Source organism: Guillardia theta (genome assembly GCF_000315625.1).
Source record: "Guillardia theta CCMP2712 unplaced genomic scaffold GUITHscaffold_61, whole genome shotgun sequence".
NCBI lineage: Eukaryota > Cryptophyceae > Pyrenomonadales > Geminigeraceae > Guillardia > Guillardia theta.
In genome coordinates, this window is record NW_005434613.1 from 103425 (window position 1) to 131028 (window position 27604).

General features: G+C 55.7%; 7 protein-coding genes across 7 annotated transcripts in view; 4 read left to right on the top strand and 3 right to left on the bottom strand.

Moving 5' to 3' along the window:
* GUITHDRAFT_112672 (hypothetical protein) overlaps positions 1-740 on the bottom strand; it is a gene marked incomplete at both ends in the record, with an annotated part of 1129 nt that extends 389 nt beyond the window's left edge. Inside the window, 3 exons of the mRNA XM_005828124.1 lie at positions 246-445; positions 495-536; positions 672-740. Of these exons, the coding sequence (XP_005828181.1) occupies positions 246-445; positions 495-536; positions 672-740 (311 nt within the window). The remainder of the gene's footprint in view (positions 1-245; positions 446-494; positions 537-671) is intronic.
* A 1856-nt stretch (positions 741-2596) lies between these two features.
* Positions 2597-4051, top strand: GUITHDRAFT_142132 (hypothetical protein; the record flags this gene model as incomplete). The annotated part of the gene is made up of 3 exons (XM_005828125.1): positions 2597-3330; positions 3386-3446; positions 3506-4051. The coding sequence occupies 3 exons, from the start codon at positions 2597-2599 to the stop codon at positions 4049-4051; spliced, it is 1341 nt and encodes a 446-aa protein (XP_005828182.1).
* Positions 4052-4337: 286 nt separating this feature from the next.
* Positions 4338-13590, bottom strand: GUITHDRAFT_142133 (hypothetical protein; the record flags this gene model as incomplete). The annotated part of the gene is made up of 10 exons (XM_005828126.1): positions 4338-4341; positions 4372-4436; positions 4620-4667; positions 4714-4797; positions 5222-5314; positions 5499-5549; positions 5728-5800; positions 5854-7928; positions 7985-8282; positions 8426-13590. 10 exons carry the CDS (start codon positions 13588-13590, stop codon positions 4338-4340), a joined length of 7956 nt encoding a protein of 2651 aa, XP_005828183.1.
* A 1469-nt stretch (positions 13591-15059) lies between these two features.
* GUITHDRAFT_142134 (hypothetical protein) lies at positions 15060-20018 on the top strand (the record flags this gene model as incomplete). The annotated part of the gene is made up of 25 exons (XM_005828127.1): positions 15060-15124; positions 15176-15232; positions 15279-15351; positions 15400-15433; positions 15617-15739; positions 15777-15839; positions 15860-15971; positions 16131-16188; positions 16235-16342; positions 16401-16466; positions 16670-16699; positions 16777-17013; positions 17257-17710; positions 17753-17805; positions 18181-18256; positions 18301-18561; positions 18751-18863; positions 18888-19100; positions 19168-19244; positions 19317-19335; positions 19380-19476; positions 19518-19562; positions 19625-19743; positions 19871-19916; positions 19975-20018. 25 exons carry the CDS (start codon positions 15060-15062, stop codon positions 20016-20018), a joined length of 2643 nt encoding a protein of 880 aa, XP_005828184.1.
* Positions 20019-22249: 2231 nt separating this feature from the next.
* Positions 22250-22822, top strand: GUITHDRAFT_112677 (hypothetical protein; the record flags this gene model as incomplete). Its single annotated transcript, XM_005828128.1, has 1 exon — positions 22250-22822. The coding sequence occupies one exon, from the start codon at positions 22250-22252 to the stop codon at positions 22820-22822; it is 573 nt and encodes a 190-aa protein (XP_005828185.1).
* A 52-nt stretch (positions 22823-22874) lies between these two features.
* Positions 22875-23572, bottom strand: GUITHDRAFT_153884 (hypothetical protein). The gene has a single exon (XM_005828129.1). It carries the CDS (start codon positions 23553-23555, stop codon positions 22992-22994), a length of 564 nt encoding a protein of 187 aa, XP_005828186.1. The 5' UTR covers positions 23556-23572; the 3' UTR covers positions 22875-22991.
* A 453-nt stretch (positions 23573-24025) lies between these two features.
* GUITHDRAFT_74898 (hypothetical protein) lies at positions 24026-26091 on the top strand (the record flags this gene model as incomplete). The annotated part of the gene is made up of 7 exons (XM_005828130.1): positions 24026-24571; positions 24710-24795; positions 24998-25056; positions 25100-25195; positions 25520-25596; positions 25643-25684; positions 25984-26091. 7 exons carry the CDS (start codon positions 24026-24028, stop codon positions 26089-26091), a joined length of 1014 nt encoding a protein of 337 aa, XP_005828187.1.
* Between the last annotated feature and the right edge of the window lie 1513 nt (positions 26092-27604).

A 27604-nucleotide genomic window follows, 5' to 3' on the forward strand; every position in this document is an offset into this window, starting at 1 on the left:
TCCTCCTCCTCCTCCTCCTCCTCCTCCTCCTCCTCCTCCTCCTCCTCCTCCGTCGTCACCTCCATCCCCCCGGGATCGAATCGTCGTCGTGGAACAGCAGTACTTCCGTCCTGTCGTCACAGAGCTGCAGCAGACTTGCGAGCAGAAGGGAGAAGGATGGCAGGAAGAACGTGAGGTCAGATCCGATGATAGAGCTCCAACGCTCTCTTGACAACTCCTCCTCTTCCTCCCCCCACTCGTGTGACCGGATCTCGACCAACACGTCCGGGTTTGCTGAGACGTTCTGAGCGAGGTACCACAAGGAGGAGGCCCTGTCTGTCGCCACAACTCGCGATGCTCCCGCACGTGAAGCCGCCATGGCGCCGAGCCCATGGCTAGATCCAAGCTCGAGGACGTTACGGTGGGAGAAGGAGGTGCGATGCGTCTCGACGTAGTTCATGAGCGTCTGCCCCGAGGCTTTACGGGTGCGAAGTACAGGAGCATGCAGGGCTCACCAGTGCTGCAGGCCAGAGGAAGAACTCGCCATCGTTGCCTGCCTGCGTGAGACCGCCGTCAGGTCTGTAGGGGAGGAGGGACGAGGAAGGACGAAGGGAATCATCGAGGAAGGTATGGGGGAGGATCAGACGAGGAGGAAAGAATAGGGTAGGATCGTCGTGTTGAGGAGTGAGAACCTTGCAGGGATCCTCGTAGAGGACGTAGGGAGTTGCCAGGAGGGCTGAACTAATCTCGCGCCTCCACATTTTGTGTGTCCCATCGAATAGGCCGAAGGAGGAGAGCGAGTCTATGCTGTTGACCTCCAACCCCATCACATCCAAGTCAAGTCTGCCTTAACATCCTCCTTTCCCCTCTCCATTCCTCTCTCCCTTTCCCTCTCCCTTCCCCTCTCCCTTCCCCTCTCCCTTCCTCTCTCCCTTCCCCTCTCCCTTCCCCTCTCCCTTCCCCTCTCCCTTCCTCTCCCTCCATGGCGCATTCCGCACAGATGCGGCAGTGCTACGGCCTGGTGAGTTCAACGCGCCGCGCCGGAGGCCCGGGTGCCGGTGGCCCTCTCCCCCGGCCGGTACCGGGCCCGGGCCGGGCGCTGGCATGGCGCGGGGGAATTGTCCTGCGCGCAGTTAAGTGAAGGTATCAGTTAAGTTTGGGGGACAGCAGTTGGAAGGAATAGGTTTGGTTCTCGCTGTCTTTTCTCTTCTCGCCGTTTTGGAAGATTTTTGACTTAACCGTAACAAGTTTGTTTGAGTAGCCAGTGGCAAAGAGAAAAATGCCATGTCAAAGGGCGGCTGAGCATTGTCTTTACGGTCCGAGTCACCGTGCCTGACCATGAGCCGCGAGTTCCGGGAAGATCCGTGGACACTGGACGTGAGCCTGAGTCCGGAAATATTCGAGTCACAACTTGCCAAGTTCTGTGCCACGGACTGACGGTGAAACGGCGAGTCGGAAATCAGTGAAGGTGTTCGGAAAGTACCATCATCGAGTTTGTATCACGACCGGTGACGTGCAACAGCCTGACTCTGAAGCCTACCGTACGGCGTAGTCTATAATTGACTCTGAAGCAGCCGGGCTGCCACTGCAAAACTACCCGGCGCCTTGCCACAGCGGCCAGTGTAGATCGGACCCGGCGGGTGTACGGGCGGGCCGGCCCTAGATACTGAACTTGGTGACTGGGAACCGAAAGTTTACTTCCTACTGGACTGACTTCCCGTAGTGAAAAGTTCACGCTTTAGGGGGTGGGTACCTGGATCATGGCAGGGTCATCGAACGGGGGGGTTATCTGACCAGGGTACAAGTCCCAATCAAAAATAGAACATATCAAAGTGGTGGGTACTTTTCTGTCATTTGTACCTGTCTCAAAACATAACAGTGGGTAGGGGTACATTACATGGGGATCTGACCACTGTGTGCAGAGGGGGTGAGAAATGGCCTTTCATGGATATGGGGGTAGGTCGACATGGGTGGGTAATTATTGGAGGGGGATAGGGGTACGTGCTGTGCGTACAAGGGTGGGGTGGGGTGATAATGAGTGATTCCCGAAATAGAAACCAGCCGCCTCTGGTGATGGGCGATGGCAGAGGAAAATTGGATGAAGAAGGAGAGAAGAGAGAGAGAAGAGAGAGAAGAGAGAGAAGAGAGAGAGGAGAGAGAAGAGAGAGAAGAAAGAGAGAGAAGCGAGAAGAGAGAAGGCTGAAAGGATAGCAAGGAAGCATGGGTGAGAGGAGATGAGCAGTACATTGGAAAGAAGAAGAGATTTATCTTGAAGTGCAGCAGGGACATCAAATCGGTAGTTTACGTTGGAACAAGAGCTTTGTAAATCTCAATGCTTATATTCTAGAGGTTGTTTCGAATCATCTGCTCTAGAGAGTATGAAACACGTAGTGCTGATCTTCAAGCAGCGAACTGTGAAACTCTAAATTTTGAGGTAGTCATACATAGCTGCTGTGTCCCGGAACCTGACAGGAAGAACCTATCAATCAGTTGTTGTTCTGAAGCATCTGTTAGAGTGATTGCTCATGTTTATGCATACAACTAGTATTCTGTGTGTTCCATCACGATGAAGTGCTTCCATGCATGACTGTTTTCTATGTGCCCAGGTCTCGTTCTCATGGCGATCGGTCAAGCGAGTTCTCACGGGACTGAAATCCCTTCCTATGTCTGCTATGTCGATCAGGGGCAGGACACCCGCCGGCGATCCAATGTCAGGCGCGCCATCGTGGCATCGGCTCTTGTTGCCGTCGCTCTTTGCGCTGCGGTCATGCTCATGTTCTCCAAGCAACCGGCTCCCGCCCGTCGATCCCTCCTGGGTATGACCAAGGCTACTGCTGCTGCCAAGGGCCGCATGGACATCGCGCTTGCTGCCAGGCTGATCAAGGCGGCGCCCTCGGCGTCTTTTGCGCAGCTCTCGACGATCTTGGACAACTGGAAGAGCAACCAGATTGTGAACTTCGACCGCTCGAGCCAGACGAGCACGCAGATGTTGGCGTTCTTGCCTGGGAATGTGGAGACAGCTCTGGAGGAATCCGGAAAGCTCTGCGAAAAGAAGGACTTCATCTTCCAGAAGTTCAACCAGCTTCTCAACAAGCTCAAGGACGAGTCCATCGTGAGAAATCAGACCGACCATGCCGCCTACGTTGCCCAGCAGGAGGCGCTCAAGGCTTGGCTGGATGGTGAGAGCGCTTACCGTCTTGAGGTAGAGAAGGAGAAGGAGGCCAAGGACGGGGCACAGTTTGCTCGTGCCGAGCTGGAGAAGTGGAAGGCAACTGTGAAGCAGACTGAGGAACGTCTCACTACCATGACAAAGTCCTACAACGCAGAGAAGGCTGATATTGAATCTGAGAGGTCAGTCTTTGCTCATGCGCATTCCTGCCTCCTCTGTGCTTACCCGCTCTGCCAGGGAGCTTCTCAAGGAGATTCTCCGCATCCTCGGCGTTCTTGAGGACCAGCCTCTAGATGATGTGAGTCTCTTGTCCTCCACCTTCCTCCTCCTTCCTTCTGACTTGCTCGTTCGCTGCAGAGAAGCAAGGAAGCTGGTGGCTACACCGCTCAGAAGCGCGCCCAGGATGTCGCCATGAAGCAGCTCCGCTCCAAGATTGCTCAGCTGAAGCAGCGTGCGACCCTGGGAGGGCCCCTGCACGTCAAGCAGGTCACGATGCTCCAGCAGAAGCTTGCAAACTTTGCGGAGACCGACGAGGTGAGGAAGCTGCTGGAGGCCATGCTGGCGGATCTCGCCACCCGCGAGGAAGTCATCGACAAGGCGTATCAGGAGACTCAGACCGAGCTCGAGCAGCACAAGGACAAGGTGGTGGAGTACGAGAAGGAGGTCGTGGACCTGTCCAACGCTGCGGACAAGGCGAAGCAGCGAGCGGACGCCAAGGACCTGCAGCGCCAGGCGCTCAATGGCAAGAAGATCAACTCGGACGAGGAGTACAAGAACGAGCACGCGGAGTACGAGATCGTCGCCACTCCTGCCGAGCGAGCAATCTACATCCTCCACATGATTATGGAGAAGATCGACGCCTTCTGCAAGAACGGAGGAAGTGCCGCATCCCCGACCGCTTAAGCGGATCCCACGGGACCCTCATCCTCTATCTTGAAGTTGTACCTCTACCTCTGACCTCTATAAACGTACGAGAATTCCTTGTCCCTCCTCGCTTGCTCGTCGTTCTCCCAGTCTCCTTCCTTCCTCTCTCTTTTCCCACCATCTCGCTTCAACTCCCTCACGGCAGCTGTTGCCGATGAGGGGCTGGCGAGCAGAAGAACAGCGAGGGAGGGTGAGCAGGGGACCTAAAGGGGAGGACGATCATCGGGCTTGTCTTACATGGTTTTGTTAGACCGAAAGAATACAATCACCTGCTAGTAAACAATAACTCTCTATGCTACCTTCTGCCCTGCACCCTCCCCAGCAGGCTTCTCATCAGCTCCTCGTTTCTCCTCGCCAGCTCCTCCTGTCTGTGTTGTCAGCGGCACAAACACCCGCCCCGCCCCTTCCCCTCCCCCTCTCACGACCTCTATCCTCCCCATTCCATTCCCTTGTCCTCCTCACCGTCTAACACCCTTCTCTTCCCTTCCCTTCCCCTCCCTTACGCTCTCCATCTCCCCTTCCTCCCCCCTCCCTCGCTGCTCCTCACGTTGTGAAGGAGAAGTTCATCCATGGAAGTCATGCGCTGCTTTCGCAGCTGCTTCAGGTCGTCAGCTGGGCTTCAGCTCGGTCACTCCTCTTACCTCGATGGCTCTCCTCGCCTCCTTCACGTTCTCCTTCACTTCCTCTTGGATCGCATTCAGCCCATGCAGCGATGCCAGCGCAACCTGAGCAGGTGAGGAACTCAAAGTTAGCCCCCTGCCGACGCCTACTCCTCCTCCTCCTCCCCTGCCCCATGCCCCCTGCCCCCTGCCCCCTGCCCCCTGCCCCCTGCCCCCTGCCCCCTCCTCCTCCCCTGCCTCCTTCTTGTCCTCCTCCTCTGTCACTCGTTTTCTGTGTCTCTATCCTCCTCTGATCCATGCCTGCTCCAGGTTTCTCCCTGCCTTTGGTTGTTTCCTCCCCTTTATCCTCTCATCCATCTCGCTTCCTCTTTCGCTCGCTTCAAGTCACCCTTCGTCTACTCCATTCTTGCTCCAGTCGCTGTCGTCCTTCCTCCCCCTCCCTCTTATCCTGTGTCGTTCCTCTCTCTCCGTCTTATCCTGTGTCCTTCCTCCCTCTCCCTCCCGTCTCTCTTCTCTTCCTCTTCCTCACCCCGTCGATATCCACGCTTGAGATTCTCGTCGGATCCTCGCCGAGTCCAAACGCCATGAAGAAATCTTGAGCCATCGGCCCCATGTGGCGAACCTGATGAGGCTCGGTCAACCTCCTCCCTCCCCCGTCGACTCCTTCTCCAAGACCCGTCTCCTCCTCCTTCGCCCCGATCCTTCCTCTCTCCCTCTCCTCTTCCTCCACGTTTCTGATACTCTACTCCTGTGCTGTTCAGCTCCTCTCCATCACTTCCATCATGAACAGCTCTCCCTGAACTCACATCATCGCCTTGGTATGACCAAGTGCTGATAGGAACCTCCTTCACAAGTTTCTGCGAGAAAGTGAATGGCAGAGGGAGGGAGGGAAGGGGGTAGGGAGAGAGGGAGAGAGGGAGGGAGCTGGGAGGGAGGGGGAGAGGGAGGGATGGAGGGAGCTGGAAGGGAGAGGAGCAGCAGGAACAGGAACAGGGCGGGAAGGGAGGTGAGGTAGGAGACAGGCAGGCAGCGGACCTGCAGGACGAGTCTGGGGTTCACTTGTTGGATGTCTTCCTTACTGTTCCTGTCCGAAAGGACAGACCACGAGCTGCATGCGACGGTCAGTCCCTGCTCCCCCCCTCCCCCCAGCTCACGCCTCACCTGCTCCTCGGCTCCAGCACGACGCCCAGCTCCTTCCCAGAGGGGGTGAAGCCAGTCACGAACTTGATGCCTCCTCTTGCCCGCACGTTGAAGGATCCGTCGGCCTTGGAGCTGAAGGGAGGAAGCGAGCTGTCTCCCGCTACGCTCCCGTCGGTAAAGACGAAGCTCCCGGTGTGCGCGGCAGGGGCCGCGTTGACGCCCAGGGAGACGGTTGTGGCATTGGCGAGGAGGCTACTGCACTTGATAACGTACTCCTCCTCCGGGAAGACGATGCTAGACGGCAGGTTGCCAGTGGTGATGACGGTACCGGACACGTCGGGGAACGAGATAATGTTCTGGCCTGTCGGGGGGGAGATCTCGAACACCGTGCTTCCTGAGGATACATTGGCTATCCCCTCGGAGAACCGCAAGGGGAACCTTCCGTGGATCACCGATCTCACCTCCACCTTCCCAGCTCGATCCGGGCTGCCTATGGTGATCAGGCTCCCCGCAAACACGAGCTTGCCCAGCAAGTTCGCCTCCCCGATGACGTTGAGCGACTCTACGACGTCGGGGAAGTTGCCGGTGGTCAAGATGGTTCCGGTCACGTCCGGCAGGGTGATGACGTGGCTACCCGACGGCTCCTCGACCCCCAGGGAGATGCTAGAGGCGCCCTGGGAGGTTCCAGGGAAGCGGAGGGGGGAGGAACCAGTCAGAACGGCGTTGACCTCCAACAAGCTGGCGGCTCCCGGCGTGCCAAAGATGACGTCATCGTTTGTGAAGGAGGCGCCTTTGTAGAAGCTCGCCTGCCCGATGAAGGAAGTGGTCTCGAGAACGTTGAGCATGTTGCCGGTGGTGAGGACAGTCCCGCTGACGTCAGGGAGAGTGAGCAGCCGGTCCTCCGTCGGGCTCTCAACCCCTATGGAGAGGACGTTGTCCGGCCAGGATCGGTCGGAGAAGGTCAAGGGGACGGAGCCGAGGAACTGAACGTTGAACCTGACGGAGCTCGCAGTCCGCGGATCTCCTATCAGCAAATTTCCCCCGATCCTCGTCTCCCCGTCCAGGGACGTCACCCCCAGCACCGACACCTCCTCAAATACCTCAGGCAACGTCCCAGCTGTGACGATCGACCCACTGGAGTCCGGCAGGTGGACGATAGCTGAGGAGGACGGCTCCGGGAGGTGGAGGGTGAGAGTCGACGACGTCCTGTCCTTGTGCACGAAGGCCAGGGGGAACTGCCCGACCGCAAAGCCCTGCAGCTCGACCTTGGACCCGGGCTGACCGATGGACGAGTTTCCCATGACCAGCAGCTTTTGCTGCACTGCCAAGCTGCTGAACGCTGACTCCTTGCTAATGTCCTCGAGGTTCCCTGTGGTGATAAGTGTTCCCGTCACATCCGGCACCACCAGCTCTGCCAGGAACGTGTCCTGCTGCTTGTCCGGGTACCACCCCTGCTCCGCGCACTTGAACGCCTCGGCTGCCGTCGGGTCCGCCACGATCTTCGACTCGTCCACGAAGTAGGAGCGCTCGCCGCTGAAGATGGGCGAGAGAAGCTGCGTTATTTTCCCCTGATGCCACTCCACCTCCGCCAGGTCGCACAGGCTTGCTGCAGCAGGGGAGAGCTGAGGGCCAAGGAACCGCATGGAGTCGTAGGAGTGTCCGGTGGAGACGACGAAGCTGGTCCAGACGCCTTCTGGCAGCACGTCCTTGACTACCAGGACGTCCTCCCAGACCTTGTTGGAGGTGTTGAGCCCTTGTACGACGGCGCCGACGAGGCTGGCAGAGAAAGAGCTTCTGGGAAGGATACGGACCAGCGAGATAACAGTGGGGCTCACGAAGTCCATCCCCAGCATGCACTGGGTGACTGTCAGCTGGAGGTCAGCTGGGAGCGCCAGGGCTGTCAAATCGAACACGTCAGAGCTGGCAGTCACTGCGGTACCGCTGGCTGTGGAGGTCTGGAGGGAGAAGAAGGTGGAGGCGTTGCCATCGTATGCGCAGAAAGGGTCGAGAGGAGATAGGCAGGGAGGCGTGTCGGTGGAGCAATCCTTGGATCCCAGGATGCCGTTGCAAGCAAAGGAGGTTGAGTTGACAGCCACCTGAGGGGGGAACAAGTCAGGCCGGGCTGGTACGCTTGACAAGCTAGACTACTCACGTCCTTGACAAACCCGACGGATTCGTTGGACGTCTGCTGCCCTGCCCCATTGCATGTGCAAGTGTCAACGTCGTAGGAACTGCAGAGTTGACGTCCCGACACGTCCAGGCACTGGTAGAGAGTGCGGTTGTACTGGATGATAGCGCGAGCGTACAGCAGGCCAGCCATCTTAGTCCGAGCTACGAAGCCTTGGCGGATCGCGTAGTAACCGAGTTCATGGTAGTCTGAGATAGAGAGAGATGAGAGTACATTCCGGCAGACAGTCTGATCGATCTGCTGCGTTCCTTCCACAGGCACTCTGAGACAACCAGTCAGACAACCATGAGCGAGAAAGTTAGGATGAGGATGAGGATGAGTATGAGGATGAGGATGAGGGTGAGGGTGAAGGTGAGGAGGTGGTGGCGGTGGAGGAGGAGGGAGCGAGAAACTGATCTCTAGTACCTGAACGCCACCTTCCCCTTCACTCCAACCGGCAGTGACGGCGCGTCCGTGCTCAGGTAGTCTCGAAGAGCGATGTCGACACCAAACAGGTGCGGAACGGTCAGCTGGACCCGAGCCGGGCCGGAGTCCGGGTTGCTGAATCGCATGCTGACGTCACCATCGACCCAGGAGAAGAACTCGAGCGAGGAGTAGCTGGAAGCTGAGCCCAAGGAAATGTTGCCCTGGAGATTGACGTCTCCTCCTACGTAGAGCTGCTCGTTGGGAATGCGAATGTTGGGCAGACCCAACAGGTTCCCAGTGGTCAGGACAGTCCCAGAGACGTCAGGAAAGGTGATGTTGCGCGGTTGGGTGGCTGGGATGGTGCAGACTTGAGTGTAGGTGGCGTCGTTCTCGTTGATGAGAAAGTTGAAACAGCCACTGATCCGGGACGTGTTCCCCAGGTTGAGGTAGGAGAAGGTGGGAGAGCCCGGGCTCCCGAAGTTAACCTCACTCTGGATGTCCAGTCCTTGCAGCTCGATGCTCTTGAAGACAAGATCGTCTGTGTTGCCCGTCGTAATGACCGTCCCCGTCGCGTCGGGGAAGACAAGCCTCCTGTTGCCCCCCAGCGGCACCTGGTTGATCATCCCGTAGGGTGCCGAGTAGGATGGCAGAACGCCGTCAACTCGCGTGAGTGGAGCAGTTCCCAGCGCTGCAAAGTCAACAATGGTAACAGGATCGCCAGGCTGTCCACCATGCTGGAAGATGAAGTTGTTCTTGCCTCGAAGGCCCAGCAGGAGATTGATGTCCTCCAAGTTCCCGCTCGTGATCATGGTGCCATTGGCCTCCGGCAGCTCGATCTTGCGCGTTCCCGTTGGGATGGAGAAGGACAGGCGAGTCGCCTCGTTCCTCATGTAGAAGTGAACGTCAAACTGCTCGTCCTTCTGCAGCCAGCAGTCGGTGGCGCTCGAGTAGGCCAGAAGGCACTCGCGCGAGATCTTGTTCAACAGATCCCCCTGTCGATACGAGGTCAAAGAAATCTTGACCGGCGACCCCGGCGTGTCGACCGTAACGGCCCCGAGTGAAGAGTCTTTGACGACAGTCAAGGTCGGAGGAACTGAGCACTTGGCCTGGACCGCCAGCCTGCTGACTGCTGGATCGCAGCTGGACCTGGAGAAGCTCTTGATCCTTGCCGTGCCGATCTTGAGCAGGGTAAGGGCATCCTTGGTGAGAGCGACGGTGCAGCCAGCGCCGAGACAGAGATCCTTGAACGCTGCCTCGATTTCTGTCGCGTTGCCGCAGCTCCTTGTGCTGGCGTTGTAGAGGCCGCAAACTCCGTCGACGTTCTCTCCCCAAGACACGAAGCTGATGCTCGAGATCGAGTCTCCACCAGGGCCGTCGCAGGTGATATTGGCGAGTTGAGAAGTGTTGGCAGGCAGCTCAAGGCAGGTGGACACTCGGGTGAGGTAGTAAGTCTTGTCGCTGTTGAAGTTGGCGTTCCACAAGGACGGGCTGTCCGACCATCCTGAGCAGAACTGGGACGTTGCGCTACCACAGAAAGTAGTTCCACGTCCCGAGGAGAGAAACTTCCTGGTCGAATGACTCTGGACGATGACGTCACACGTCTTCGAATCGAGGGGGCACAGGCTGATGTCCCAGCAGGGGATCCCTCCACACTTGACGGGCAGCAGCTCGAACTCAGTCAGAGGGTCGGAAGGGGAGCTGCTGGATTGGGCCAGCCGCAGCACTTGGCAGTCTGACCTCAGATACCACTGGGATATTGGGCAGCTCTTACTGGTGACGATGAGATTGTTTCCGTTGCCGTCCTTCATCTGAACCCTGTAGTACCGAGAGGCGAGCACCAGTCCGCACGTCGGATCCGACCTCTTACACTGCTGGAGGCAGTTGTCAGTGGTGTCGATCCAGAGCGTAGCAGAGCCTGTGATGTTGTACTTCTTGTACTCCGGGAAGTCGATGAACGGGTTGGCCATGAGCGGCCCAGGCACGTCGTTGACGCAGCTTGTCCTGGGGCGGATGCCCCAGGTGAATGGCTTTGGGACGTCATTGAACTGATCCTCAGCAGCTTCGAATCGAGGGGCTGACCGGACGACGATGTCACTTGACAAGTAGCCGACGAAGTTGACCAGGGTCGACCGGTTCGAGCCAAGGACAACCGCCCCGTCTAAGAACGCCTTGCCGCTCACGTTGAGGTTCTGTCCTACGAAATGATCGATGTCCTGCAGGTTTCCTGTCGTGATCACTCGGCCGCTGGCGTCAGGGAACTGCATCGAAGATCTCCGCTGCGACTGGGTGCCGAACTTGAGGACCGTCCTGGAGGCCTCTCGAGTCGTGAACGCAGTCCCGTTGAAGGAACCGACATAATCGTAGGGGTTCTGAAAGATGATAGTCTCGTTCATCCTCGGCCTCACACTCAAAATCGCTGCATCCCTATTGCTGTCGTTGGATACCTGGAACCCTTGGTTGATGTATGAGGGGCCACTGACAAACACACTCGTCAGAGTTCCCGTGTCTTTCGTGATCCCCTCCAGGTTCCCTGTCGTCAGCACTGTCCCGTCGACGAAGGGAACCACCAGCCTCGACACGGGGTCCATCTTCAGCGTGGGGCTCGAGGGCTCGAACTCCAACACGGTAGTGGACGTGGAAGTGAGGACGTTAAGTTGACCCGGCCCTCTGCTAGCATCGTAGGTGTATCCGGCCCGCTGGCCTCCGTGCGGGTAGAGGTAGTGCTTGCTGGGCTCCCTTGGCGGAAGCCTCACACCGGATTTGAGTTTGTCGGGCCCGAACTCAAAAAGGCCGTTGACCTGCATGTCATTCTGCACTCGCAGGCTCGATACATTGCCGGACTCAAAGCTGATCTTGTCAAGATTCCCGGTAGTCAAAAGGTCGCCGTCAACGAAGGAAGGCACGGACAAGGTGTTGTTTGCCAGCTTGCTGCTGACCTGTTGGATCCCGCACGTGCCGTCGTAACATCTTTCAAACTTGAGCGCGGTCGTGCTCTCGTAGCTCGACCAGCCCTTGAGCTCGGCCGAGAGAACGCCCATGGCGGTGATGTCCTCAAGGTTGCCAGTCGTCACGATGGTGCCGCTGGCATCCGGGATCACCAGCGTCCGAGGCCTTTGAGGCTCAGTGAAGTTCACTGTGGTGGTGAAGTTGGGTACTTGCGACAGGTCCATGCATCGGAAGCCGAAGTCGTGCTCGTAGCAGGTAAGCGAGGGATCGTTCACACATGCCCCCCCATCCGTACACTCATCAGAGCTCTTGCATATCTCGCCATTCCTTGAGCCCCCAACGCAGAACTGAGGCCGCGATCGCCGCGCCGGGCAAACCTTCTGGTTGACAGCTGCAGGCGTGAGGACGCTGCAGCAGCAAACGAAGCACCTCTCAAGGGTTGTGACGCTCGCAAAGGTGTTCTTCCAGGTGTGTTCTGGCGAGTACTGGTTTGCGATTCTAGTGAAGATGCTCGGGAGGTCTGCGTTCTGTACTGATGCTTCGATGAAGAACTTCGCCAGCTCATTCCTTCCATTCCAAGGAGTGGAGACATTGTGCGACTGAATGAGTTTCCATAGACTTGCCAGCATGTCACGGGTGGCAGTGCTCGCGTGTATTGTGTCGCTGTAGAAGTCACTCAGCAGGTAGTAAACTCGGTACGCGTCAAATGTGGTAAGGTTCCAGTTCAGCCCCCGACAGTCTAAGAAGTTCATGTCCAAAGTTTCATTGGAGCAGGTCGTGTTGGAGCAAGAGAAACGTGAAGGTGGTGGAGGAATGATGTTCCCAAGGTCCTTGTGCCTCCCAGTATACACGAAAGTATCGTCTCCGCGCAACCCTGGGAGCTGATCGATATCCTCACGGTTTCCCGACGTGATGACTAGGCCAGTGCGATCAGGGAAGGTGATCGACCGCTGCTGACTGGGAGTCTCCAGGCAGAGTTTGGTATACATGCCGTCATTCACACCTCCGTCCAGAATTAGCGGGCATTCCTTGTCAATGACTCCGTCGAAGTAGACCTGACTGTTGGTCGAATCCCTCCCGACCTGGATGTAGTCTCCTCTGAGCTCTGAAAGCATGTTCACCCGCATTGTGGCATTCCACTGACCCTCTGGCTTTGCAAACTCAATGCCGTTAATCAGCTCGCCGTGTAGTGACATGTCGATGTTGCGGATCATCGTTAGCGCCTTGCTGATTCCTCCAATGTTCTTGTATGTGAGGAACAGAGAGTCCTTGTGGGCGACAGCATTGGGTGAGCCAACTGTGAATTCGTAAGCCGCGGTTGATGTCGAGTCCTCCAAGCTCTTTACTAGCACAGCACCGTACTTCTTCTCCGACGCATCGCAACCGAACTGTCCGATAATGCCGCAAGTATTGTTACAGTCATCGAACACTGGGACATTGCAGGGAGTGGCGGAAACTTTCAAAATGCACTGTCTCATGTTCAAACCTGAGCCGACCTGGTTGCACTGATCGCCACAACCATTGTTCACTGGGAGTCCGCAAGGGACGGCTAGAGTGTTGACGTTACAGGATCGATCGCAAAACCTCAAAGGCTGCCAATCGTCCACCCCGTTGCAGCTCTCGAAGTATTGGTCGTTCCATCGAAGAGCTCCCATCTGATCCTTTGTGCACTCGATGTTGTCCACGGGCTGAGAGATGATCACACCGTTCACCCTGAGCTCTCCTTCAATCCTCGCTCCAGCTGTTGCTAGCAAGTTGTTCTTGATGATGTACCCTTGATCCGAAAGGGAGACCCAACCTGTGGCCTCCCCCACAAGAGTGAGAAACAAACATGCCTGTATCCCAAGGAAGTGCCTCTGGCTTCGCAGTCCTGATCCTCCATATCTCAGACGTCTTCTGTCTGGCCGGGAACGCTTCATCTGACATAACTTTGATCCTCTATCACATTCCTCCCTTTCACCGCAGCATCTTCCGACATGAATCCCGCTCTTTACGTGCCGTGGATCATCAGAGCCATGGCATGACTCGCAGGGAGTGCTCGCTGCCTCCTGATGCTCTTCGCTCTCGTTCCTTACTTGCCGACATGTTCGCCCACTGCAGCGTGCATCCGAACAGTCAGGGGCGAGTTGCTGATGTCGAGGATCGAAACAGCCTCGCGTTCCCGACTCATCTCTGAGTCCGAACGCCTCTAGCAGCGCAGCTAATGACGGTGGTCTCATTGCCTAGAGTTTGCAGGCAGCAGCTCCCATGCTGCAGCACTTGGACGCCATGACAGTTTCATGTCACGTTGCCTGCGGTCGCAGCACAAGGTCAGAATGCGGCAACAGTGTAGATGGATCTATGAACATGGTGAGGCCATTACCCGTCTTGCTATCATGCAATTCTCAAGCATGTTGGCCTTGTAGGGTCGATGAATCTGTGGAGAAAGCTTGAAAGTCAGCTTCAACACGCGACATCAGCTGCAAGTCAGTCGAATGAGCAGAACAGCCCAAGCAATCATCTAGGACTGGAACATTCGCAGGAGCTCACAAAATGAAACTCATCATAGTTGAAAGTTTAGTCATTCCCCCATCCCACAATCTCGCTAAACAAAAAAATTCATTATCCGATCGTCACTCAAAGCATTGCTCCCGTCACAGCTCTACTGGACAAGTGAGACAAATATCAACTTCCTCCCTTCTCTCAGCAGCTCCCATCCCGCTTTCTCGCTCCTCCTTTCACTAGTGTTTCCCCTCCTCTCCTCTGCCTCCTGCTGTCCCTTCCCCTCCCCCCCGTCTGCCTCCCCGCCATCGGGAATGACTACCGAGCGGCGTTTCACCTGAACAGCTTCTGGGGCCCCTCATCCCCACACATACAGACACCTGAGGCGGGCCGTGAAATTGTCTTGTTTTTTTAATTTTTTTTAATTTTTTTTCCTCCTTCGCAAACTTCAGCCAAGGGGGCAATGGGGAGAGGAGACTAGGCGAGGACAGGAGATGAGAGAAAGAGAGTGTCAGTGTCAGTATCAGTATCAGTATCAGTATCAGTATCAGTATCAGTATCAGTATCAGTATCAGTATCAGTATCAGTATCAGTATCAGTATCAGTATCAGTATCAGTATCAGTATCAGTATCAGTATCAGTATCAGTATCAGTATCAGTATCAGTATCAGTATCAGTATCAGTATCAGTATCAGTATCAGTATCAGTATCAGTATCAGTGTCAGTGTCAGTGTCAGTATCAGTATCAGTATCAGTATCAGTGTCAGTGTCAGTATCAGTATCAGTATCAGTATCAGTATCAGTATCAGTATCAGTGTCAGTGTCAGTGTCAGTATCAGTATCAGTATCAGTCTCATTATGAGTATGAGTATGAGTATGAGTATGAGTCTCAGTCTCAGTATCGAGATCAAGATCAACATCCAGAGCAGGAGCAGGAGCAGGAGCAGGAGCAGGAGCAGGAGCAGGAGCAGGAGCAGGAGCAGGAGCAGGAGCAGGAGCAGGAGCAGGAGCAGGAGCAGGAGTAAGGGCAGGAGCAGGAGTAGGGGCAGGAGCAGGAAACATAGCGATCATGGGGCATGGCCAGCAACACAAGGAGTCAATAATTTCGGGACCAAGGATCAGAAACTGATTCTTTCTGCCCGACCACGAAATTTATGTGAATGTCCAGGGACAGACGACGAGGAGCTGGTGAGGGCGGGAACCTGCGATGCCGTGGGTCAGGCCCGAAGGTTCAGGGGGGTCAAACTCCTTGTCATGGGAGGACGTCAGATCGTAAGCTGAAAGGCACAGTTGCAAGATCCTCCTCTGACCCCTCCCCTGCAGCAGCTCTGTGTTTGTCATGCAGAGGCACCGGTCGCACCGAGCTCCGGACTATCTCAGGTACGCTGCTGACCCTCCTGCAGGAGCTGGTTGACGGTGCTGCCAGGAACATGCTTGCTTCTGTGAGGCGCCACCTGCGCTCAGGGACTTGTGAGTACCAAATCCTCCTGGCTGATAAGGTAGGGGCAGCTCCTCCTCTGACTTGATGTGACACGACGGTCCTACAGCATCGGACGAAGGTGGCAGAGGCAGCAACGGCAGGTGAGGAGGCGGGTGGAACGGTTCAGGTGGGTAGAGGTTGGGATGGGGTAATGATGAGATGCAGAGTCTGCGGATGAAGAATGGAGATTCCTCGAGAACAAAGTTGTCCCTCTCCTGCAGATGACGTCTACATTGTTGTCTCTTGTCTGTTGCCAGCGTCGGTCGTGATGTGAAGCTGCGCAGGTACGAAGATAATTTCTCCGCTGTCAGATGTCTCTTCGAGGCCGGTGAAGCCTTGTCGATTGACAGTTGGTCGTGAGATTGATTGCTTGACCGCAGCATACATCTTCGAGCATGACAATGAAGGTCTCTCTCCAAACCTTGAAGACTTCGCGCTTACAAGCTCATCTGGATAGTCCCGATTGCTCGGAGGTCGATCAGCTCGTTTGTTGTCAAAGTCTGGCAGGTATGATAAAAACCAACAAGCATGTGCTTTCAAGGCACACACGTGTGATCACTCAAGGATGATCGGACAGATCTGCAAAGACATTGTTCCAACGAGCAACCTCTGGATCAAACCCATCCCTTCCTCCAACAAGTGAGCAATCCTTGCCTTGAGCATTTCATCCACGTTGAGCTTTCTGACGCTCCCCTCCCTCCAAGTGTGTTATGGCGCGTGATGGAGTCGAACGACTTCTTGACGTTGGAAGAGAGGTTCTCAATCCGAGGCCGTGCATCACATGACGCAGGTTAGCAGTATCCTGCCTTACGAGCACTTCGAGGGGATCTTCAGGTCGATCTGGAACAAAGATCCAGTAAGCTCTCAGTTCCTTGAGCTGCAAACCCTCATGCTCAATGCAGGTCAGGTTCAGGATCCTCGTCCGGTCCAAGGAGAAGCACGTACTTGCGCTGTCGTCGGACTTGCAGGAGCTCAAGGCACTGTGGAGGACGCTCAACGAAACTCTGCTGGTACATCTTGTCTGCTGTGGCTCGCAGGAACCTGAAGGTTTGACCTCGTTGCGATCAGCAAGCGTTGCAAGCGGCGGGGGTTCGCCCGTGTGTGCGGTGGAGGCCAAGGGCCAATGAGATGCTGGTGATTTTGCTTGTGGATGCTTGAGGGGGATGAGTAGAGAGGGCGAGGCCGTGTTCTTGTGAAGAGATCCAGAGAGGATGTCGATGTTGATGTCGACATAGACGTTGATGTAGACGTTGATGTAGACGTTGATGTCGATATCGACATAGACTTTGATGTAGACGTTGATGTAGACGTTGATGTAGACGTTGATGTCGATGTAGATACACAGAGGTATATCTGGATTTGAGATGGTAAGGATCGTTCGCAGTGAGCAATGCAGAGAGGAGTGAAGCCATAGCACAGATGGACTCAGACGTCTTGCCTCCAGGTCAAGATCCTCTCCGAGCTCATCGGCTGCTGCACAACTTCAGTCATGAGGAAGAGAACAGCCGCGAGGGAGGAGGCGGAGGAGAGCGAGTCGAAGAGCTTGCAAGACAACGTTGAAGTCACGCTGCTGATGAGGTTGGACCTGTGCATGCTAGCGGGCCAGACTCTCTGTGCGTTGATGAGGAGACGGAGGGCCAGCAAGCTTTCTTGGATTGCAGCAGAGCTCAAGCGCATGCAGGTTGCCCCAACTATCTCCTCCCTTCCTCCTCCTGCCTCTTGCAATCCACATGGTTGCCTCCTGTCTCCTCTCCCGCTCCTCCCCTGCTCCTCCTTGCTCTTCTTGTGCTCTCCTCCTCCTCCTCTCCTCTTTTGTCTCAGGGTCAATTTGAGTTTCCCGTCTCCCCTCAATTTCCTTCAACATTCTTTGCCCCCCCCCCCTTCCTTCCCCACTACTCTTGCCCTGTTACTCATTCTGGCACAGGACTTCTTCGCTCTTCCTCCTGATACCTTCAAGGGTCTCGCAGCTTCCGCTGCGTCTCCTCCTCCTCCTTCGCAGCCCCCACGGTCATCCTGCAACCCCCAGGGCCTCCCGTCGATAGTGACATGGTGGAACATTTCTCCCTCCCCCCGCACGATCCAACGCAGGACGCGAGACTTTCCGTCGGTCGTCACCTGGTGGGGAGCAGACAAGGGCGGCGGAGACAGGTCAAGGGCTGCAGAGGAGGAGGGGGAGGGAGGAGAGAAGGAGGAGGAGGATACCTGGGCTGTCGAGCAAGAGATGAGCCATGAGGGCGATGCTCAGGAGGAAAACCTTCGAGCGCTGGGAGGAATGATGATCAACGTGTGGGGGATAACTCTTGGAAGCTCGGAGGAGGAGGAGGAGGAGGGGGGAGGGGAGGAGGGGGCGCAGGGAGAGGAGGAGGAGCTTCGTCGAGGTGATAGCTTTCGTGTCATGGGAGACTCTGATGTTGTCGCAGTGAGAGATCACTTGAACCGCCTGCAATCTCTTCCACGAACAACAAGGGAAAAGGTTTTCCCTCTGTCTCCTCTCCTTTGTTTCCCTCCCGTCTCTCTCCCCCTCTGCCCCGATTTTCTTTGCTCTCTGCTCCTCTTCCACGATATCATGACATGATGGCATGTTCTCTCTTCGTAGCTGCTCCAAATCCTGGTTTTCTTCGTGTGTTCCAATGGAAGGTTTTTCCTCCTAGTCAGAATTCATTTCTCCTTCCCTTCCCTTCCCTGCCATTGCCTTCACTGACTATCTACTTGCTCCCCTCTCCCTTCCTCTTCCTCCCTTTCTTTCCTTTCTCTCCCTCTCTCTCCCTCTCTCTCCCTCTCTCTCCCGCTCCTTTCCCCCTTCACTTCCTCTCTCAATCTTTCCTGCAGGTTGGATGCTCGTTGGCAGGAAGTACTGTCCTCCCTCTCCTCCTCCCTGGACCTCGACATCCTCGCAGTCCGCTTGTGGGAGGATCGCATGCTCGGTGAGACAGAGCGCAGCTCCAAGGATCTGACCCCATCCTCCCAGTGTCTGCGGCGTACATTACGTGCATCTCTCAGGACATGGACAGCATTCAGCTGGAGGGGGAAGGGCCGCAGGGCAGCAAGCGCGACAGAACTCCCCGCCCCTTCCCCGGTCTCCCCTCTCGACCCTCTGGGCCATCCAAGGGATGGAGAGTCGCTATGAGAGCGTTGGGCGCTGGAGTGCTCGCCATGATCGATGGGGAGCCTTCCCGGGGCAAGTCCAACCTGCTGATGGAAACCCTCCGCCCTCTCAAGACTCTCCATGGTATGCTCGTGATGAGAATCTTGGATCGGCGCTTACCTCTCTCCTCTCCTTCCCTCTCCGAACTCTCCTGCTCTCTCCTCCGCTCTTTCCACTCTTTCCTGCTCTTCTGTGCTCTCCGTTGACTCTCTTCTCATTCCTCCCTCCTCCCCCTCGTGCTCGTTCTTCCTCTCCATGCTTCTCCTGCACCAGGAACGGTCAAGGCCGCCATGAATGCTGCAGGAGACGGCGTGCAGGAGGCAAACGAGGTTTGCCTCCGCCCTGTGTGCGAGCCCAGCAGGACCCTTGCTCGATGCGGATTTCTTGTGAGTGGCTGGCTGGCTGGGCAGGAGGAAGTGTGCGAGCTCTGGAGCACGGCCATCAACCAGCTCGTGGAGAGGAGCGGGAGGACGGAAGTGACGCGCGAATGGTGCGCACTGAGGTGGGAAGTTGGACTTCAGCAGGAGGTGGGAAAGACAGTCTACGGAAGCAAGGACCTTTCCTCTGTGTTCCTCCGATACCGTCAAGGCATTCGATCTGTGGTACGGTCTGCTGTCTTACAGGTACCAGGCTGCCTCCTCCCTAGCCTCTTGCGCGCAGACTCTAGTAACAGCCTGACGCTACTCTAAGGATCCCGTGAGCTTGCTGTCGGAAAAAGCGAAGGGGACGGGAAGGCAGCTTGCTTTCACGATCCGCAAACATGGGAGGTGAGAGTAACATGCTGTGAGTGAAGGCCGTTCACGACCTTTGCTCCTTCTATCTCCCTTCCTCCTTGCAAGCTCTCGGCCCATCACGCTTGTAAGCGCATGTAGCTGAGCTCTCTTGCTCTGATCGTCTCTTAGGTTGGCTTCGGCTTCGGCGCGAGCACGATACTCTCTGCCTTGATCGAGTTGGCCCGGACAGCTTCCTACGGACTGGTAGACGAAGTCTACCTCATCGGTACGGTTGTCTCCTGCAATGTGCAGCTGAACATCTCATAGGCATGCCCTCCACCTACGACGAGTCCTCATGGCGCGAGGCGCGAGGTCTGCCCAGCTCTTCTCCAGCTGACTCTGGTTACTGAGGGATCCCTCAGCTATCGTGGCAGGGAGGTTTGTGAACTGCTACCACTCGTCGGACAAGTCAGTCCAGACGATCATCAGTCGAGCACTCCATGGCCTTGTCTGTGTCCTCGTCCCATCGCCTGCCTTGCTGATGGTCCTGCAGGTGAGCGGCCGGCAAGACACCGACGGGTCATGCCCGCTGCTGGACGAAGAGCTGGAGGATGTTGACATGAAGGTCTTGGGCCTCGGGGCTCCGAAGCTCCCGTCACGCTCGTGATGCTCTCCTGCAGGACGTCGGGATCTCTGCTATGGCCAACGGGTTCGTGGACTACCGGGGTGAGACCTGAGCTGAAGCTCTCGAGCTCTCGATGACGTGGCATCTTCTGGCTTGCAGGACACCTGGTCGACGTGCTGTCGTCGGTTCGTCTCATTCCTTAGCGTGCGACCTTCGCGTGCATGGCAATGCGACAGCCTCTGTGAAGAATTAGGAGGAGGAGGAGGAGGAGGAGGAGGAGGAGGAGGAGGAGGAGGAGGAGGGAGGAGGAGGAGGATGACTAAAACGAGTGCAACCATGCCCGCGTGTCAGTCAGAGAGATGCAGGTGGAGGACAAGATGCTTTAACTCGCACCCCCGAACATGTTTTGATAAGCCTTCTCACGACAGCTCAACGGGCAATTGCACGTGATTTTTGAGGGCTGAATGGAAAGTGCCTGTCCGGGTGGACGACGTAGGAGGAATAATCCTACGAACGTTGCGGGCTCTGCCAGGCCAGGAGGGCAGTAGAGTCAGTGATGGGTTCAGCGTGAAAGAGAAAGTGCCTGTCCGGGTGGACTTCAGACTTGTGCACAGAGGGTCCGTCCCTAACAAGCATGTTCTGGTAGATGCCTCCGCCAATCATTCCGTTGGTGAGCCATGGGTCGACAGACCCAACAGCGACGGGTTTGGAGAAGGAAAGACAAGTCGGATAAGCACTGTCGTCCAGCCGTGTTCCACTCGCGGCAGTAAGGGTCGGATACTCGGCCGCAACCTATCCACTTGTGGGAGAACTGACCAGGTGCATATCCCTTGTGCTGGCGCGGCCGCTTTCGCCGTCCTGCGACTTGCGGCAGTGCAGACATCTCTCATGTCCCGTTGGCTGTTCCAAACGGGGAGATCGTTCTTCCACTGCCAGCCCGGCCTAGTAGTAGATGCCACTGGTCTCCGCTGTTGTACGGTCACGTAGTAACCGGCCGCATCGAAAGTCCGGCCTCACGGCGGATACTGTTGCCACCTGTGTGTCCGACGTTCAAGGCTCCTCCGCCTCCACTCTCCTTGATTGTCCTCGTACTGATTTTGACTTAACTTTGAGTAAAAGGGAGGGGGGCAGGGGCGAGGGCGGGGACGAGGCGTCCATGGCGTCACGTCGGTCTTGTCCGTTTCAACGGTCAGCGAGGAAACTTGAAACTGAAATTCCTGAATTAAAGCCTCACGAGGCAGGGGTAGTGAAACGCTTTGGGAGAATTCAGGTACTGATGTAACTTTGAAAATTAGGAGGGAATTTTCCACCGCAGGGGAAACTTTGAACAAATCAATGGCGGACCATGCCACTGTTGGCCTCCGAAAGGTTTTGTTTTCACATCGTTTCAGGAAACATGATCCCCCTGCAGGGTACCCTACCCCTGAAAGTTTTCCAGTCATATTGGGGGTAGGCATTGGGCCGTGTCAATACACATAAGAAAATACAAAAATGGTACCCCTCCCAAAAGTTGTGGTACCCCCCTTTGCGTCGTTAGTACCCCGTCTTTCCCACAAAAATCGTTGAAATCTACCCATCTGAAATTATCCTCACCCCCCCAATTTACATGGTGCGTCCACAAAATCTCCGTGGGGGTGCTCCGATTCTTTACAGATGGTGTTACAATTGTTTTTAGGGTACCCCTGCGATTCTAACAATACTACACACCTGTACCCCAAACATCACCCAAATTCCCGGGAAACGTAGGGGTACATCTCGTTTAGTAAAGTACCCCTACCCCCTCGAAACGATATCGGCCTCCTTTTCCTTGGTACGGAAACGATGCCACCTTCTACCCGCTACACTGCCGTCCTCCAAGCTTCGCCCCCTTGCCTTGCTGAACTCTGACTCTCTTCCTCCTTCTTGGCTCTCTCTACTCCCTCATCAACCTCTTGCTCCTGCACTTCGTATTCACCTGATAAGGATAATTTCAACACGAGCCCACGCCCATCTAGGTAGAGTGTTTTGCGTCTTCCTGCAACTTGTCTCCTTGCACTTTGATGTCTGGAACTTTACCTTTGAGTTCGATCGTAGACAAGCATTTTTATTTTATTTCATTCCCTCTGCATCTGTTTTGTCCAAATATCACCAGATCAAATGGTCCGTGGCTCAGTTGTTTTTCCACTCGAACTTTGTTGCCTTCTTGGATCGGAATTGCATCCTGATAGATTGCACTCCCACAATAGATTTTGATTGTATGAGATCAACATTCATGATATTCAACATTCATGACGACCACATTGTTGTGTTTTCATGCATGTCCTGCGTACATCACTTTCAGCTGCATCGCCTGACACTTGATGTGCGGCAGGACTTGGAAAGTATCCCGAAAACAATCGGAAGCCTCAGATATCTTCTCGTGCATTGAAGGCATCGTTACATCAATCCAGAGGTCATGATTGAGAACGTAGGAGCTAGATATCCGCACATGAAGCAGCTCTTCAAGGAAGCTCTCGAGCACGTAGAGGGCATTGAGGAGCAACGAGGATCCGTGGCGGTCGTCCCTAGCATCCATGGCCAAGACACGGACGAAGAAGGGGATCAAGGCATGTCTTCGTCGTCTGAGAGCACAGCGAATCATAACGAGGAGCACTCAAGTGCACGGGCCAAAGGCGGGCTTGACGTGGAGGACGCAAAGGTCATTTTCTGTGCGATGCCTTCGGGGAAACGGAAAGTCACCAGGACGAGCAAGCTGTTGGGAGCGAAGTATGGGGTGAGCCCAAAGACTATCCGAGACATCTGGAACAAACGGACTTGGGTGCATGCGACTGTGAGCTTCTGGACCAAGGAAGAGCAGATGTCACACTCCAAGGTGCTTTGCGACAACTGTTCCATGTCTGTGGGAACAGCGTGCCTGATGAACGGGCAGTGTGCCTGTCGCAAGAAGCTCGGCCGACCATCGGGAGCAAGAGATAGAAAACCTCGCAAACGACGAGGCTTGGGATTCTCTGGAATCTCTTCCAGTTGAGGGCATTGGGATTGTCGTGAAGTTTAGTTGGTTGGATCTCAAGTTACAGTGTGCGATGATATACTTTGTATTGCTAAATTCTTTAAACCTTTGAATAGGCTGAGATACAATGACTCGAACGTGCCATCAACAAGCATCATCTCAAATACAATGCTGTGAATCATTCGCTTCAATTCGAGCTAGCCTCACTGGCCCAGGTGCCATGAAGGTTACATGTAGCGTAAGCGACCAGCTTCCTATTCTGGTAGTCTCCTTTGAAGTCTGCGGTAGCTGAGTCCATGTCAGCAGTCAGGAACTTTGCATCGAGGATGTCTCCACTGTCAGCATCCTGGATCCAGATCAACCTGATGTAGTGCAGCGTTGTGTCCGGGCCGTCTTCATCCATTACGTGCATGACCTCAACTCGAACCCCGTCGTCGTGACGTGAGAGGACGGGGACGTGCTTGTCTTCCTTCCCCTTGAACTTTCCAGGGTCGTTTCTAGTGAACACCTCCCCTTTCATCTCCTTGAACGCCTCCTCAATGATGTCCGATTGTGCTCCTCCTCGCAGCGACAGCCCGCGGGCATCGACTGAGTGCCGGGGTTGGCATCTCAAGACAGCGTCCTTGAGCATGTCGATCTGCGGGAGACTCAAAGTGACTCGCCTGGCATCCAGGCAACCTGCCTCCTCGCACGCCAGTGCCGCCATGACAACCCACAAGGTCGCACCAGCCCACCCAAACCTCCGCTGCATGGTTTTTATGTGTTGCCGGGTTTGGACCCCTCAAATTCATAACCCTACCCCCGATTTCTCACAGACATCACCGACGATACACCGGTTTGTTAGTACCCCACCCTCAAATTTGTTGCACGACTTCCATATAAAGTGGTGAAAAAGACGGTTGCATACGTTACTAAGTTGTTTGTCCGTTTCCTGACCGTTAGGCCGGATCGCGAGTGGTCGCAATGCGGAGGAGAGGGTGCGGAGGAGGCAGGGCGTTGAGCGGCGCATGCTCGCTGCTCGCCCTGTGCTCGCCCAGCTGCCTTCAAGCTCGACTGACAAGCTCCAGCCCGTCCTGCTGGCGCCATGACGCGAGCAAGCCATCGAGTGCAGCCTTCATGACTTGTAGCCCCTTTGCGAAGGGGTCAGCGACCCGCGGGTTACTCCATGCTCGACCTCGTCTGGGGGCTCCCACAACAGGGCGAGGTGGAAATTCATTATCCATGTCATCCGCCTCTCCTAGAAAGAGCGTGCGAAAGGGAGGAAGCAAGGCTACCCCTGCCTTGACCAAGAGCTTGCCCCGGCATCTGGTCATTCAAGACAATTTCCTTGCTCCTGACCTGGCTGAGAGCCTGAGAGGAACCTTCGACGAGAATTTTCTCGAGCCAAGATCAACCAACATCAAGAGGTTTGTGTGGGACTACTGGCATGTGCCTTCTCAGTACACGCTCATCCGGACCTCGGCAGAAGACTATTTCGACGCTGCTCAGTACGAGCGCTTGACATCGGCACTGACGGACTTCGGGCAGAAGCACCTCGGGTGCAACTCGATCACGAAGCCATGGCTCTCCTACTACGTGGACGGGTGCGAGCAGAGGATGCATACGGACAGCTGGCATGGGCCCTTTGCATACGTCCTGTCCCTGACCAACTGGGAGGAGCGGGAGTTCACGGGAGGAGAGACGTTTCTTATGGAGTCTCTCGCTCTGGACTACTGGAGGAATTTCGATCCAAAAGTTGGACTAGAGGAGGACAAGCTGATGTCCACGGTGCTATTCTTGCCTCCTCTTCCTCAATCCTCTTCCCGCGTCCCCCTCCTCCCTCCTTCGCGCGTCCTCCATTTCCCCACAACGCTTTGCCTTTCATCCTGCTCTTGCGACGCCTGAGTTTGACTGCGAGTTCTGCAGGTGGAGCCGCATTTCAACAGGCTGACGCTCTTTGATCCGAGAATCCCTCATGGAGTGAGGGCAGTGCGAGGAACGAAAGATCCTCGGTGAGTAAGATGGGAGGAGGGACCGAAGGCGGAGACAGAGCAATGGCGAGGACGGGTAGAAAATATTACATTGACAGAGAACAGAAAGATGAATGGGAGGAGAGAGAGGAGAGCAGCAAAAGTTTCACGAGGGAGGAAGGAGCAGGAGGGTGAAGGGAAGGAGGAAACCCTTCAGAGCCCTGTTGTGACCTGGAAAGAGCAGGAAGAGTCGGCTGGTGCTGCACGGCTGGTTCACAGACCTGGGGACGCCCTTCTACGAGGGTGAATGAGGAGCGGTACGCTGCCGCAGTCAGTGAGATTGGAGCAGGAGGAATCTCAGAAGAATCCGCGACGGAGGTCTTGAACGAGGCGCTCCAGCCACTTTATGACTCCCTGGCGAACAAATGCAGCCGCGTCATCGGTAGCTCCTGCTCCTGCTCCTGCTCCTGCTCCTGCTCCTGCTCCTGCTCCTGCTCCTGCTCCTGCTCCTGCTCCTGGTCCTGGTCCTGCTCCTCGTCCTCGTCCTCGTCCTCGTCCTCGTCCTCCCATCTGCTTTCATCCCTCCACTCTTCCTCTCCTCCACTCCACTTTACCCTCTTCCATTTCTCGTCTCCTCTCCTCTCTCCATCACTCCCTCCCATTCATCCTTACTCCCTCCCTTCACCTCCCCCCCTCATCTCCCCTGCTTCTCTGCCCACATCCTGCCAACCCTCCTCCTTGTTTGTCACCTCAGGCTTGCTGGCAGGCGTCCTGAACGTCAGGCTTGACGTGGACGGGGCGACAGGGAGGGTGACGAAGTTGTCGTCAGTCGCCGACACCATGGTCAACCCCTTGCGCACTCTACCGTGTTGGTCACTTGCCCTGTCAGGTCGCGGACCCGCTGGACCTGATCGAGGGAAACACGCCAGAGGTGATCGGGGGGGTTGAGGTGGGGAGAAGAGATGGAGCAGTGGAGCTCGAGGACAAGGAGAACGTAAAGATAGTTGGAGAAAGGGAGGAGAGGCGAGGAGGGGAGGGGGGAGCAGGAAAAAGAGGAGAAGGGGAAGGGAGAAGCTTGAGAGGTTAAAGATAAAGAGGAAGAATGTCAGAAGTATTGGAGGGAAGAGGTCAAGAAGAGGAAGAGGAGGTGAACTCAGCGTTGTAAGGGAGGAATGATCTCGTTGGGCTGCGAGGGAGATGAAATGATCTGACCATCATCACGAACTGCAGGAAGTTCGAGCGAGTGTCCTGAAAGAGATTGAGCGGCACCTCAAAGACCTTCAGTTTGACTCCAAAGGACAAGATTCTTCCATCACCCTCCCCTTCATCTTCGAATAGCCAGGATCGCCTAGGTTCCTGTTTTCTTGCTCGCTCGCTGCGTCGTTTCTTCTGCTCTGCTCTGCTCTGCTCTGCTCTGCTCTGCTCTGCTCTGCTCTGCTCTGCTCTGCTCTGCTCTGCTCTGCTCTGCACTGCTCTGCTCTGCTCTGCTCTGCTCTGCTCTGCACTGCTCTGCTCTGCACCTGCTCCGCTCTGCTCTGCTCTGCTCTGCATCTGCTTTCTGCATTCACATCTGCTCCTCGCTCCTGCCCTGCCCTCTCCTCCCTCTCCTCCGCTGGCTCAGCATTGAATGCTTTTGTTTCCAGACTCGAATCAAGGCTATTCTCTGCGCATCTTTCCAAGAGACTTCAGATCACAGGAGTGTAAATGAGCAAAGAGCCATTGCAGATCTTAGAATTGACCCGCTCAGGATCGAAATGTTCATCTCTCCTTGAAGACATTCTTACATAAAACTTTGTTTCCCTGCTCGTGGGCAAAAGACAGAAAGTGACGTCTAACTTGCACATGTTTGCTAGAGTCGCGACTCACATCCTTCTGCACAAACTAATACACATTTCCCTCAATCCCTCTTCCTACACAGCTTGAAAATCTCCTCCCCCCCTCCTCTCCTCCTCGCCTCTTCCCCTCTCCTCCCCCTCTCTCCTCGCCTCCTCCACTCCTCTTCCTCCCCATTCCCACCCCTCATTCTCTCCTCAGCGTCTGGTCCAGAAGTCGCTTCATCCGATCCCACGAGTCTCTACACCACAAACGTCTGACGTTGGCAACTAACCCCAGCTGAAGCTCACCTGTCTGCTCCCTCGTCGTAGAACAGCCCAGCTGCAAGGTCGGAGGGGTCGGTCTTCTCAGGTCTAGCAGGGCAGAGCTGGGGTCAGACGTCAACTCCATCGGATCCATCGCCTGACCGCGTGAATGCATGTCGTGCCCCCGGATAAGCCTCAATGTGAAACGATGCTCTCCTCGCCTGCGAGAAGCCGAGGATGAAGAGGCAGAGGAAAGGAAGAGGGTCAGGCGAGGAGGAGGAGGAGAAGGAGCAGCAGCAGCAGCAGCGAGCAGCAGGAGGAGAAGGAGCAAGGGAAGTGGAAGGGCAAAAGATCTGGTGATGGAGGAGGAGAGGCAACAGGAGGGAGGAGAGGAGAAAGAACAGGAGCATGAGGAGCTGGAGAAGGAGCAGGAGAAGGAGCACGAGGAGCAGGAGCAACAGGAGGAGGGGAGGAGACTTTCACTGCAGCAGCTCATCGACCTTGAGGTTGTCGACGAACCTTTGGAGGTTCTCGGAGCTTACGAACGGATCCTCTGGCACGGCACGTGATTATTCTAGATCGTTCTGTGTCCTCTTCAAATTTTCCCACCTTGACCGTGACATACAAGGATCTCCCCCGGAACGAAACCCTCTCTCCCTCCGTAATCCTGCAACCCAGCCAGGCGATGTCAGTGGGAAGGAGAGCGCAGAGGGCGTGGTGAGCCGGATGAGGAAAGGAGTGCGGAGAGGAAAGAGGAGGGAGGAGGGAGGAGG